Source organism: Parasteatoda tepidariorum, chromosome 3 (genome assembly GCF_982258835.1).
Source record: "Parasteatoda tepidariorum strain Cologne lab strain chromosome 3, Ptep-v5.0, whole genome shotgun sequence".
Classification (NCBI taxonomy): domain Eukaryota; kingdom Metazoa; phylum Arthropoda; class Arachnida; order Araneae; family Theridiidae; genus Parasteatoda; species Parasteatoda tepidariorum.
In genome coordinates, this window is record NC_141757.1 from 66,961,131 (window position 1) to 66,975,081 (window position 13,951).

Consider the following 13,951-nt stretch of genomic DNA (forward strand, 5'->3'; position numbering starts at 1 on the left):
GTGAACTCATTTCGATAGAGCTGAAAATATCTTTGACTATTTCCGATTATAAACGCGAAAACAAAGATATTTTTGAAAAGTCTTAAAACGAGCTAACGTATTATACTAAATAGTCTTTTTAAAATAGGTGATGACAGAATCGTATAACAATAACTCGTCAAAAAACTATTAAATGAAATGTTTCAATAACCTCAGTATCTCTCTTCCATTATGATTAGGCTGTTTGAATTTTATATGTTTCGAAAGATACGGCCAAGTAGAGTAAATATTAATCATTAGACCTGTGAAAATTTAAAAAAATGATTAAGATTTATTAAACATTTTACTCCTCCATCCACGCTTATCTGACAGAGAATTCGATCGCGATAACAGAAGCTTCATCATTAGCCACCAGTAATAACTAATAAGTTTCTGCGAGCAATTAATATTGCACTTCCATGCAATATTAATGGCTCGTTTTTTTTCTCAATTATTGTCCTTGATATGGACATAGTGATCTAATAAATAACTTGTTTATTTTGTTATCTTATATTTTGTATTATTGTAATAAATGTTTCCAAATAAAAATTGACGCTGTTAAGGATGATTCGCTTCTGTCCTTCCTCGGAGTTTCATGCAATGGTAAAACTAACTAGTAAACTTACGAAATACATTTACTTTATATCAATTTCTCTTCTTTGACTTGCTGACAATGAACTCCAATAACGAGCCTAATAGATATTTGCGATGTTATGTTATCGTAAAAGTAGCTGTTTGTCTTACTTAGACTTAAAGTTAGTCTAAAAACCATTATTACCCAACTTTTTATTATTAAAAAATCACATAATCTGGAAAAATACATAATACTTGTATTTTGTACCAAACTTATTTTATCAATCAATCACGTAATTACAGTATCATAGCGAATCCTACTTGTACTTAGGTTCATTGGAGAAATATTGGTTTTATAACACAATCACATGAACTACACCTAGAACGCAATATATTATATAAATATATAATAGAAAAATAATCAAATATATTTCTAATCTAAGGGTAGAGATGGACATCTTCAACCTGCTGGTGGCATACCACCTCGTTCAAGATCACCATCACCTGTATTTGGAAGATCATCGATATCCCCTCCTCATGGTCGATCTCCCCCATTGATACGTCGCTCCCCTTCACCTAGACGTCCCCACCACGACATCAATTTTACAGAAGCGGCTGCAGGAATGGCTGAATTTGTTCACGAAAAACATGAAAATAAGAGACGAGGTAGATCGCGAGGTTTGTATCTCTAAAAATATTTTGAAATGGCATTTTGGTACAACAACTGACTCAGAAATTGGAGAGCTGAGTGGAATAACAAAAAAAGTGGCATTTAAATGAAAATGTTAAAACCAGCTGAGAGTATAAGAACATCAGCAAACTGTTTACAAAACAGTCTGGTAGAAAAGATTTGGCAGAACAAATTAATGTTACATAATTGCGGCCCACTATAAAATGAATCGGAATTCAATGCCCTTCCACAACTCTCTTCAATTGTACTAATTACAGCCATTTTAAACTATATGCATAATAATTCGCATGAATACTTATAATGAATATTCATGAGACGAGTTTAGTTTCAAGAACCAGCTCAGTTCATTTTACAGAAAAGATTAAAAAACTTTACACACATTAGGAATAAAAGCATTAAAAAAAAATTCCCTTTGAACTGCTTAAAAAAAACTAAAAATAAGCATTAGGCTTGAAAGAAATTAAGCGAGTTCAATTTGAAAAACGATTAGAGTGAGTATAGTATTGAAACAAATGTGTCCTACAACATATTCCCAAAAATATGACCAGTATTTAATATCATCGCTTATTTCTGATAAGTATATAATAATTGAATACATGATAATAGAATACATAATAATAGAATAGCCTTAAATAAAATATTTGAAAACTTGAGATTTCTCATAGCAATATCTTATTTTTATTTAATTATACATTTTATCAAATATTTAAATTTCATAGAGCACACTTGGTAAAGAAACTGAGATAAATGCCTTAAATTTTTTCGGACTGGTAGATGCATCTGTCAATATGCAGTCAAAAGATAACATTAGAACGCCTGTATTTTAAAACAAATTAAAACCCCATGAATCACGCGAATAGTTCAAGTGTTAAGGATTTATAAATTTCGCCGACAGAAAACTTGCGGACAAAAGGCATTGCATAATCTTTATTTCATTACATAAATTATTCCGACGTTAATTAAGGGTTCCTCAAAAGAAGATGGTTACAAACTTCACAAAATATTACTAATAAGTTCAAACATAGTTGCAATAGTAGAGGTGAATTACATATTAAAGCTATATTTTCTTAAGTTTAAAAGGGATCTACAACAATTTTGCTTTAAAAGCTGCTTAATTCAAAACGTGTCGAAAAAACTAACTTTAGCATAATACTGGACAAACCTACGTGAAATAAATTAGACGGGGTTCACACTCAATTTTTAAACAAAAAAAAAAACTCAACGACTTTTCATTGACTTTTAAGGATCTAAAATCAAATTTTTCAAGGACCAAATTTTAATATCAATTTTCAACCAAAAATAAAATTTTTAATATTTAGTCTGTTAAAATACATCTCAACCAGATTTTATTACATTGAAACATATATTAAGTTTATCAATTTCACATACTTTAATAGTTGCAGCATTTTCTAATGTGAGTAGTCCACAGCGACCAATGCAAATGGTTTGATAGTTACATTGTGGCTTTAATCAGTTTGAAGACTATCAAAAAATTTCCTATTTACATAGGTACACATGCCAATTTCTATTTCACTTCAGTAAAACTTTTCATGAACAATTTAATGAAGCATATTAGAATTAATTGAAAAATAATAATTTAGCATATCTATTTCAATTTTCAAAAAACATGGTGTCTTTTTATTACCTCAGAATATCTGTAATGTATCTTGAACATAATGAAATCTTTTGTAGTACATTATTTTACAGATAACAAACTAAGACTTAACAAATTTTATTTTCTTTAAATTATATCATAAATCGCAAAGGGTGATTTTTTAAATTTTGTGATTACGATTTACTATGCGTAAATTTTTAAATCGCGTATATACAAATCACAATATGTTATAAATCAAAATTACATGAAACGTAAAGCAAGCCTCGAAGATCGCTTGAATTACGTATCACAAATAATAATGTATGACTTCCAAATTGAAATGCAACGTATGTTTTGTAAATCAGGACAATGATAGCAAATGATACAGTTTAAAAAATGCGCGAAGTAATAAGTCGTAAATCGCGATGCGTTATACATAAACCACTTTGATTTAATGCAAAACACAAAAACTTAATTCGCTAGTAATTTCATGCAAAAACCGATTCGTAATTTGGTAATAATTGTAATGCAAAATGTCATCAATAACTCGAATTAGAATGCGATGCATGATTCTTATATCCTTCAAACACGAATCCCAGTCCATAATTCGTAAATAAACGTTCAAATTTTTGAATCTGCAAAAAAATAGTAATTATGTCAGTTGGTTCAATATCAAAATGATAAAAAAGAAAATCAGAATATTCTTTTTAATTTTGCAGGCAAGAAACGTGATTATTCGCCTTCAAGAGCACGATCTCCAGTTCCTAAACCAATGTGGCGGCATGGACCAAGTATGCATTCTAGGAGTAGGAGCCATAGCCCCGTATATCCAAGCGTTAGGCTCGATAGACGTTCTAGAACTCCAAGTCCCAGTCCATCTACCCCTACTCAAAGTGAATATTATGGTACATCACACCTCCACTATAGATCTCGTAGTCCTAGTCCTTCTTCTGTGCATAGCCTACCTGTAGTCCATCGAAGGCCAGGTGGTGGTCGACGTCTGCCACCTACTCCAACAAAACCCTCTACGCTGAAATTAGATATACTTTCTGATCCAATTAACTTCCCAGATGTTTCCCATTCTCCTACAGTACCTCAACCAAATCGATCACCAGGGAGTATCAACTTCCCAAAACTTAGTGCCTCTCCAACCCATGCTTCCTTAATGAATAGCCAGCAGCAGCACCCTCCATGGAGGGATAGGACAGCAGGGCCAACTCATGCATCAGCTTCTTTATCAGTGGATGTAAAAGATGTGCACATTAGAGAAGAACCGGTGCATGGGTTGCCAGCTATCATTAAAACAGATAGCAGCTTCGCGCCAACTGCCCTTGGACAGCGCATAGAGCCTCTTAGTTTTGAGGCAGCTGCTGCAATAGGCAGGGGCTCTCGCCATTTGCCTTCACCCCTGCCTAATGGCTATAAACCTGGACAAAGAGAGCGATTGCAAAGGGAACGAGAGCCTGTTACAATGGTTGTAAGGACAAAAAGTAAAGGACCACGGCGACATGATCTTGATGAAGACGACTGGTGCTAGCAGTAACCCATGTCGCTCTCCTGAGCCTTTTCTTAAGCAGTGCCATTAAAAGTGGGAGAATATATCAAAATCCTCCCTTTGCTGCTCACACCACTAGCCTTCAAAGACGAAGATAAATGCATACATTCATATATATGTATATCACATATGTGTGCAAGTATATATTTATGGAGACCGGTTCATATTGTTGCTGTGGCTACTCATTTTGTGTTCTTTATATTCTCTGCACTAATGAGGAAGAATGTTGATGGTGAATATTTTTTATTTATATTTTTACTTTGTTGATTGTTTTACTTTTTATAAGACGCTGAATATGGGGGAGATTTCTCATCAAATTGATCTCCTAACTTAAATCTTTCAGGTTATGCTGTGATAGATCATTGTACCCTCTTTAATGTTCCCTTAGCATATATACAGAAGTCAAAGAGGAAACCTTTCGTTCTATGGCTAGATAATAAGGGGTTTTGTGAAATGTTTGAATCTTGACATTTGATAGCCGTAGCCTAGTTCATATATTTACTGTATTAACTGTGATATTAGATGTTGAATGTTAGACTGGTGAATTCTTGTACATGTTTTCATATCATTTGCAGCCAAATTGTGATACTTCAAGGATATGGTATCGTAAAAGACATATGAATTAATATTAAAGAGTAAATTAAATGTCTTTGCTCAAAAAAAAAAAATTTTTTTTTTTTATTCAAACGTAATCTTGGTGTTAGGTCTATTTTTCTTATAAATAGTGCTTTTTCTGAAACGTACGCAACTCATTAAATCATTTAAACTTTCTCTTTGCCTTAAATGTGTGAAATAGGTTAGCACATTTACTCATTATTAATCAAAATTATAATTAATATCATAAATTTCATTTTGTGGTAATAATTGTTCATCATAAGATACCTCTGCGTAATATTTGGTTTTGTATCAAGAAATTATCTTTAAAATTTTAAAAAAAATCTAATGTTTAATAGGTTTGTAAGATATACATAATTTATCAATATAGTATTTAATTCATTCACATAATATTCACTTTTGCATAAAAAAAATTAAAAATTAAAATCTAATTTTTAAAGTATATTTAAGACATGCACATATGGTCTTGATAAGATTTTATAAAATGAGTAAAAATGGTTAAAAATAACATTATCTTTAAAATTAAAATTAAAACACTTTACCTTATTCTGGGCAGAACAAAAATAAAAATTATTAAAACAATAAAATTTTAGAAATATTAATACAGATTTCTACTGTAAAAAATTTTTGCTGAAACTTATTTATATTTTTGTTCAATCAGGAAATTAAACATATTAGATTTTAAATCTAGTTTTAAATTTTAATTTCGACATTTAAGTAAAATTAAAATATAGTAGTTTTAAATATAACCAAAACTTACACTTTTAATGCTGGGCGTCCAACATTACAATTGATGAAGAAATGTATTATTTTCATTGAAATGATATTTTATTTCTCATAATCTTCTTTGGAATGTTGAGATGAGTTTCATTCAAGAACGAAATGAATTTGTCGATTACATAGAACATTTAGGCAAAATTCATAATTAAAAGTTTTAAATTAACTTTAAAAATGTTATCAAAATAAAAATTGAAAAAAATTGAAATTCATACTTTAAAGTATGATTTTCAAATATATCAGTTTCATAAATTTTAAAGTAGTTTTTAAAAATTCTTAATCCAATTTTTCGTTATTTTATTATTAAAAAATATATGTTACCTGATATCACAAAAGTGCCTAATTACTGAAATTTTCTTATGAGTTACTAATTAATAATTTCAAAATGAAATAGGAATTAACATAAAAAAAGTCAGCAATTTGTGAAAATTTAACATTTAAAAAAAAAGAGAGAGAGAGAGAAATACATAATAATTTATTGTTTCTAAAAGAACAAATCTTTCATTTTTTTAAAATTAGCTTATAATACTGCCACGAGTGTCAACGTGTGACGTATCATTCACATTGTTCATTGCACTTGGCACTTATAATTATGTTAATAAACATAAAAATGAGTATTATTTTACATCCCTTTTCATCATTCTCCACATTGAAAACAATTTCATGGTTACAAGTTATGTATATTCTTGGACTCAGTGGACTCTTTTTAATTTGAATATAATTCCAATATTGGTAAATTCAATCTATAATTAAGCCCTTTGAACATCAATGTTAAAATTTCCTTTTCATTCAAATACTTTTTATTTTATGAATTTAAAATCTAGTATTAGATAAAAAGATAAAATTTCTCCAAATGTTTTGATTTAAGAAAAAGTAAGGTGATAAAGAAGTCAAGTTATGAGAATAGGAATAAAACAAAAAAAAATTTGTGGCAAAGGGTTTTTCTATGGAGTCATTTTATGGTTAACTGCAATACTTGTTTTCCCCAAAGCATTTTTATAAGTTGATACTTGAACTATGAATAATAATAAATTCATTTTGTCATCAACAAATTTTTTGGAATTTCAAAATATAGAACAGACTAAAACATATTAATATAACGTTAGGGGGGAGTTAAAGTTCGCAAACCAGACAGTGAAAGAAAATTTATTTAAAAGTATAAAATGCTGTTGTGTACAAACAGATAAAAAAAATTATTAAATAAACCAATAAAATCAAACATGCTTTGTTTCTTTTCTTTAAAAGAGTGAAAACTTTTGTTAATTTTAAATCTTTGACTCAAATTACAAAGAGTTAATGTAATTTAAAGTTTTAATTTATTTATTTTTTATTAATAAATCCTAGAAATAGTGAATACGAAAACCCATAAAAAAATAAAAATCAATTATAAAAATATGTATTTAATCAAAAGTATATTAAAGCAGTTAATAAATTTTCTAAAAATTAAAATTCAGAATTATTTTTATCATAATTAGTGCCAGATTTCCTTAGTATAATTTTTATTCGAGCTCTAATTAGAAGGGTCCAAAGGTAATAGATATTTTTATAGTATCTTTTTGAACCAAAAGTGACCTAGCACAAGCCTTTGTATATTTTATTGTTTACAAAACATGCAACATTTTGAAATTAGGTAATAGGTGAGTGATTTTACAGTGCCAAGAAATATTCTAGGTTAGTGTTAGGAGGTATTTCATAGAGCATTTTAATACTATTTATATTCTGCAATGAAATAGTGTCAGAATAAAAACATTTAAATATCTCTTTTTAGAAATTTTTTTTATTCTTCAAAAAAATGAAGAGTTATGAACAAAGTTAATATATATATATATATTGCATGAAAAAAGTCAGCTAATCAACATGCATTAGTTTTTAAAAATAATATAATTATCTCCAAAAAAATTGCATTTTTATAAAAAAAAATTACTTTATTAATCAAAAAACTAAATTTATCATGAATTGTTATTTGATTATGAAATTTCAAAATTTCTTTTTAAATCGATTTATAGTTTATATTAGTCACCCTGAGGGAGTTTGTATTTTCTGCATTAGACTTGAAAATTTTCTGATGCAAATCTTACCTTATTTGTTTTAAAATGTATATCTTAAGTATAATAGATGTATCTACAAATTAAAACTTAAATGTGCATTTGTGATTCTCATAAAGTATGTAGTTTTGTTTTCAAATTAATACTTTATATAAGCAGTTTTCTTTGTGCTGAGACTGCAGCGAGCTTAATATAATTTGCAAATGCAATTACATTACTTTTCCTTGTGCTTACATGTGCTGTGAAAATATTTGTATATTGGTAAAACATAAATTAGTATTCGAATTTGTGAATAGTTACTAATGAGAGAAGTATTTGAAATATAGTAAGAAGTTTACATTCTTATTACTTTTATCTTAAAAAAGAAAAATTTATTTTTCATTTCAAAAATAAAGCTATTTTTCGTGTTTTAGCACAAAGTAACCATATTTCTGTTTCATAACTTAAGCATGTATATAAATTTAAATCTGGAAAAAAATATGAGGTTGTATAGTTAAGAATTTATTCAACAGAGCTTAAAAATATATTTTACAATTTAGCTTTTCTTTATTTAGCTCATATGACAATTTTACAATTTGAAGATAAATTCTTGTATAATCAAATTTGAATTTTTAAAATCCATTCTTTTATTAGGTTAAAATTAGAAAATGAAAATTTTTAAGATATATATATATATTATTTAGTAAATATGCACATCAATTTTGTATTTGTGGTGGTTTCCTCTTTGCAACTTCTTTTTAACTCAAATTACAGTGTATTTACTTTTGCTCCATGGCTCTAGCCGAAAATGCATTTAACACTTTTAACTTCTCTTTATCTGTATAGATCTCCTTTATAAGGCTAGTTTTGATGTTGTTTAGTGAAGCATTAAACAACATCAAAATAAATGTCCATCCCCTTTGATCAATTTTAATGTATTTTCAGAAATCTTGAAAAAAAAAATAGATTTCTAATATATATGTACAAAGTGAAGAAAAGTATTCCTAAAGCTGAAATTTCTATTTGTATGAAAGATTAATATATAGTGTTATAAATTTATTGTATTTTCCACTTCTGTTGTACAGTCTGCTCATAAAAAGATCAAAAACAATTAGCTGTTTTGATATTCTTTCTTCTGATTAAAATTAAGAAGATTCAGCTAAGGCAATTGACTACAGTAACTATCTTTCTCAATGTCAATGTTGTCTATCTAACTAAACTCCTGATTATCCATGAAACTGGATGATGTCACAACAGCTGTTGTTACATGTAAAGCATTAATTGCAACAAGTATTTAATAATATTTTTAACAATAATAACAAGAATAATAATATTATTTATAATATTATTAATATTATAATAATATTAATAATAATATTTAATAATAACAAGAAAAAATTTAATTTTTAAAAAAAATGGATCAAAAGAAATTTGAACAAAATCTTATATGGAATTTAAAGTGGACAAAACATTGTGGCACAGAATCTCTTTCTGATAAGGTATTGTGAAATGTAATCACCTCTGATAAATGGTGTTTAATATTTTTATATATACTTAACATTTTATACAAGGAAGATTTGGTCCTAGAACTAGGAATAATTTACATATGGCAAGTTTCACTTAGTTTAAGGTAGCTGTGGTGAAAAAAGAGCAATTGAAATCATTATTTACTTTAGTTGCAGCTCAATTCAGAAAAAGTGAAACAAATATCATAAGTCTGGTTTTTTTTTTTTTTTTTTTTTTTGTAAACTGTATGTATACAGTTGCTTATTTCTGATATTTGTAGAATACAATTTTTATAAAGAAACTTCAACTCTCAACTTTTAATTGCAATATAACTAAGGATAGATTTTTAAATTAATAATTCCATGTTATAAGATAGAATATTTTCTCTCTGAGTGTTAATAAGACATAAGAGCACGAAAATAAGAAGTAAGAACTTGAATATAACTGTAAACATATTATACTTATTTAAACTGCTGTTTGTAGAAAATGCAACACCATGAAGGAATCATCAGAATCAAATGAAATTCGCAGCAAATGTCAATTATAGGATATTATGCAAATTAATAAAGTTTCAGAGCCATCGCGCGTGCGTGGCGCGCGCAGCGCCCTCTGAATTGATGCTGAAAGCGTATAAATAAAGTGCTGTAGCGGGACGTTGAAAATAGTCTATGATTATTTGTTAGTGGCAAACGTTTAGTGAGACCTGAGTATGCCTCCACGACGGAAGAATAAGAAATTCAAGCAACTTACGGAGTTTGAACGAGGGAGGATAATCGGCCTTCGAGAAGGAGGATTTTCCTATCGCGCAATAGCAGCTCGTATGCAGCGGAACAGTTCCACAGTGATGCGAGTTTGGAAGCAGTGGACCGACGAGCACCGAACAACTCGAAAAACAGGCACTGGACGACAGAAGGTGACGTCAGAGCGCGATGATCGACACCTGCTCCGCATGGCGGTGAATGATCGCACAGCTTCCTCCAGGCAGCTGGCAGCACATTGGTCTACTGCTACAGGTGTACAATTGTCGGCTTCGTCAATTCGTCGTCGTCTGCTGCGCCGTGGATTGCGTGCAAGGGTGCCATTATACAGGATTCCCCTCACGGCGGATCATCGACGGCTGCGTACAGAGACTGGCGAGCTGATTGGCACCAAGTTGTCTTTTCAGATGAATCACGCTTCAATTTGTGGACCCATGATGGCCGTGTTCGTGTTAGACGTTATGCCGGTCAACGCTGCCTTCCTGAGTGTATTATTGAACGACATAGTGGTCGAACACCCGGAGTTATGGTCTGGGGTGCGATTTCGTATCATGGACGATCCAATTTGATACGAATTGAGGGTAATCTCAATAGCAACAGATACGTCCGTGAAGTGCTACAGCCCGAAGTCGTTCCTTTCCTTCAAGGCATCCCTGGAGCTATCTTTCAGCAGGATAATGCACGCCCACATGTTGCGCGGACTGTTAGAGACTTCTGTTCAGCACAACGCATGCAACTTCTTCCTTGGCCTGCTTATTCGCCGGATATGTCGCCGATTGAGCACGTGTGGGATATGGTTGGTCGGCGTCTCACTCGTGATCCGCGTCCTGCAGTTTCCAAAGACGAACTTTGGTTGCGCATACAAGCGATATGGAATTCTCTTCCTCAAGCAGATATTCAACATCTGTTTGACTCCATGCCACGTCGTATAGCAGCACTTATTGCAGCGCGTGGTGGCTGCACCAAATACTGATTTCGGACGCTTAATTTGTTTCTTTTGTTTTGAAAATTTCATCATTTATTTGTATCAGTACAAGTCGTTTCTGCATTAAATTTCATTTGATTCTGATGATTCTTTCATGGTGTTGCATTTTCTACAAACAGCAGTTTATTTCAGAGACTATGAAAGTAGTTCACAAATACCTTGTCTCACCCAAATCAATATGTTACTTGATTAAAAAAAATAATGCTTTTAAACTTGAAAGTGAAAATATGAACATAGCAGGCAACTTGAAATTTGTTAAATGCACCTAAAATTTTTCATATGCATTGCACAATTTGACATACTAGCAATCAACCCTTATTGGTATCAGGGAGTAATTTACACATTTCCTTAACAATCTATAAGCTATATTTTTCTTTGAACAAGAAAATAAGTTTCAATTCAAAATTGGAAAGGAAAAAAAGACGAAAATGATTTACTATCATAATCTCATAACTTTAACACCTCTTGGATATTATAAAAGTTGTTAATACTTCTATATCTGCCCTAACTGTCTAGTTATGAATAAACAAGATTTGATTAAATCAAAATTCATACTGCCATGAAGTTTAAGACTTTTCTGTACAAAAATAACTAATTTTAAATGAAAAAGTTTATCGTGGGGAACGATATATCAAATAGATTAAATATTTTTCCAATTTATAATTACTAGAGTAAGTAATTTATAATAATAGAGTAAGTAATGAAAGTAATTTATAGTTACAAACATGAAATAAGTTTAGGTAATTTTTAAATACTTTTTACTCCTAAAACAATGGTGTAGTAACATGGAATAATCTACAAATTTTGAAAATTTATAATAATTCAATAAATAAATTATTAACAAATAACACTAAACCAGTTTGTTATAGTATAAAATTTAAGATTGTAATTGTAAAGAACTGATAAGGTTATTTTTCAGAAAGATAAAATGCATCATAGTAGCATCAACAAAACAATTATTTGTACCTTTATTTAAAAGAAACATAGTGGACAGATAACTAGCATCATACATTTCTTGAAAAATGTCAATGTTTGAAAATAAATATTCAAAATATACTTCTAAAAATTTAAGTATACCTATAACAATCAGAACATTCCCCAAAAAAAAGGAATCCCTACAGATCACTGAATTAAAAATACATACTATTTTTAGTGACTAGAATTTTAAGACTAAAGATTAATCATTCATACTGAACTGGAACCTTCAATGAGTTCATTAGCATCAGTTGATATTTTTCCATGCAACAGTGTGCTTATTCTCTCATATATGTCTTTTGGAAATGATCCTCATCTTCTGATCGACTTTCATTTTTCATGGATTCTCCAAAATCATTATTCATAACTAATGATCTGAAATGCTAAATGAGAAATACTATAAATAGTTTTAAGCAATATAAAAACAACTAATCATACATAACATTATGTTAATTCATTTTAAATTTTTAATGATAAAGTAGCTCAATTAACTCATTAACTCAGGCTAAAAGAAGATTTTTACAGTAAAAGTTATTTAGCGAATAAAATAGCATCCTCTAAATTACCAAAGAACTTACTTTCAATAGAATTATATGGAACAAAATATAACTAACTATTACCTCAAAATATTCATCATGAGTCTCAATGGAAAAACTTGAATTAAAATACTGAGAAGTGTTAAGAAAATGTATCAAAGTTTAAGAATTACAAACTTATGTACAAAGCAATCTGAATAACCTTTAATTTCAGGATCAGATTTTCATGTACTAGGACTCTAACTTAATGGTTCAAGGGGGTGACTTCAAATATTCTAACTAATTCATGAAATAAAAGTACTTCTTTTTATAGATTTGTATTCCTTACCCCTTAAAATATAAAAGGTTGATGCAATCTGAGAATATGGTAACAACAGCTTGGTCAGAAGTATAGTCCGAAATTTGGACCACTTAATGTTAATTTCTCTTTTTGCGTATTTCGCTGTATCTCAAGAACTCCTTAAACAAATTGAAAACTTTTGCATACAATTATGGAATTCGTTTATCAAAAGATAATTCTATAAAAATATTATTTTTAATTATTTGTTATTTTTTTATTTAGCAATAGTTGAAACAAATTTTAGTGTAAAGTATACAATTTTTACATCATTAATTTTATATGGCAAAACGAATGTTTAATTTTATATGGCAAATGAAATCGAACAAAAGTATGTTTTGTTGTCTGATTTTGTAACTTAAAATATCATCAGTGCAAATTAATTAGCCTATTTGAGGTCATCCTGGAGAACCATTAAGTTTAAGTCATAGTTCGTGAACCACTTAAGCTGGAAAGAAGAAAAATCGCTGAAGATGTGCTATACACATCTGCAGGCAATTATCACAGAAATAAAAGAGAGGTTCTTGGATCGTTTTACACAAATATAAAAGACTGTTCCCTTTCCTATTAAGTACTGAACAATAAACAACTCCCATAAAGTTTCAGTTAACTGCTTTGAAAAGTGCATCTTTGTATCAGCACATGTGGTTAAAACTGGTATCAATAGAAAATTTCCTGATCAGTGTAGTTAGTTGATTAAAAAACAAGTTTTTTTCTTGCAACATAATAGCATTCTTAACTAATAAGAGAAAAACCATTGCCTATATTCCCATAATAACAACAAACTTCTACTATAATTTACATACTGAGTATTAAAATATAAAAAGCCAAGAGAGTAACTTTGACAAACCTGTGAATTTCGGAATTCCAAGAAAAGAGTAAACAAAACATGTAGAGATTGAATTTTCGATCTATGCACTGGTATATCCATTAAGCCTAAAATTATAAACATAGATTGCATAAAAAAGAAGAAAAACATTATGACCGCATGATTATAACAAAATGCT

At 29.6% G+C, this 13,951-nt stretch overlaps 2 protein-coding genes across 7 annotated transcripts in view; one reads left to right on the forward strand and one right to left on the reverse strand.

The window, feature by feature from the left end:
* Positions 1-5,099, forward strand: part of LOC107449199 (voltage-dependent calcium channel type A subunit alpha-1) — a 345,775-nt gene extending 340,676 nt beyond the window's left edge. The window contains exons 46-47 of the mRNA XM_087159475.1: positions 1,035-1,269; positions 3,596-5,099. Of these exons, the coding sequence (XP_087015601.1) occupies positions 1,035-1,269; positions 3,596-4,413 (1,053 nt within the window). The 3' untranslated portion in view covers positions 4,414-5,099. The remainder of the gene's footprint in view (positions 1-1,034; positions 1,270-3,595) is intronic.
* A 6,935-nt stretch (positions 5,100-12,034) lies between these two features.
* IFT46 (intraflagellar transport 46) overlaps positions 12,035-13,951 on the reverse strand; it is a 32,052-nt gene continuing 30,135 nt past the window's right edge. For all 6 annotated transcript variants that reach the window (XM_021144364.4, XM_043053149.3, XM_071180749.2 and 3 more), the window contains 2 exons: positions 13,795-13,880; positions 12,035-12,454 (listed from right to left, as the gene is read on the reverse strand). In XM_021144364.4, the coding sequence (XP_021000023.1) occupies positions 12,350-12,454; positions 13,795-13,880 (191 nt within the window). In that variant the 3' untranslated portion in view covers positions 12,035-12,349. The remainder of the gene's footprint in view (positions 12,455-13,794; positions 13,881-13,951) is intronic.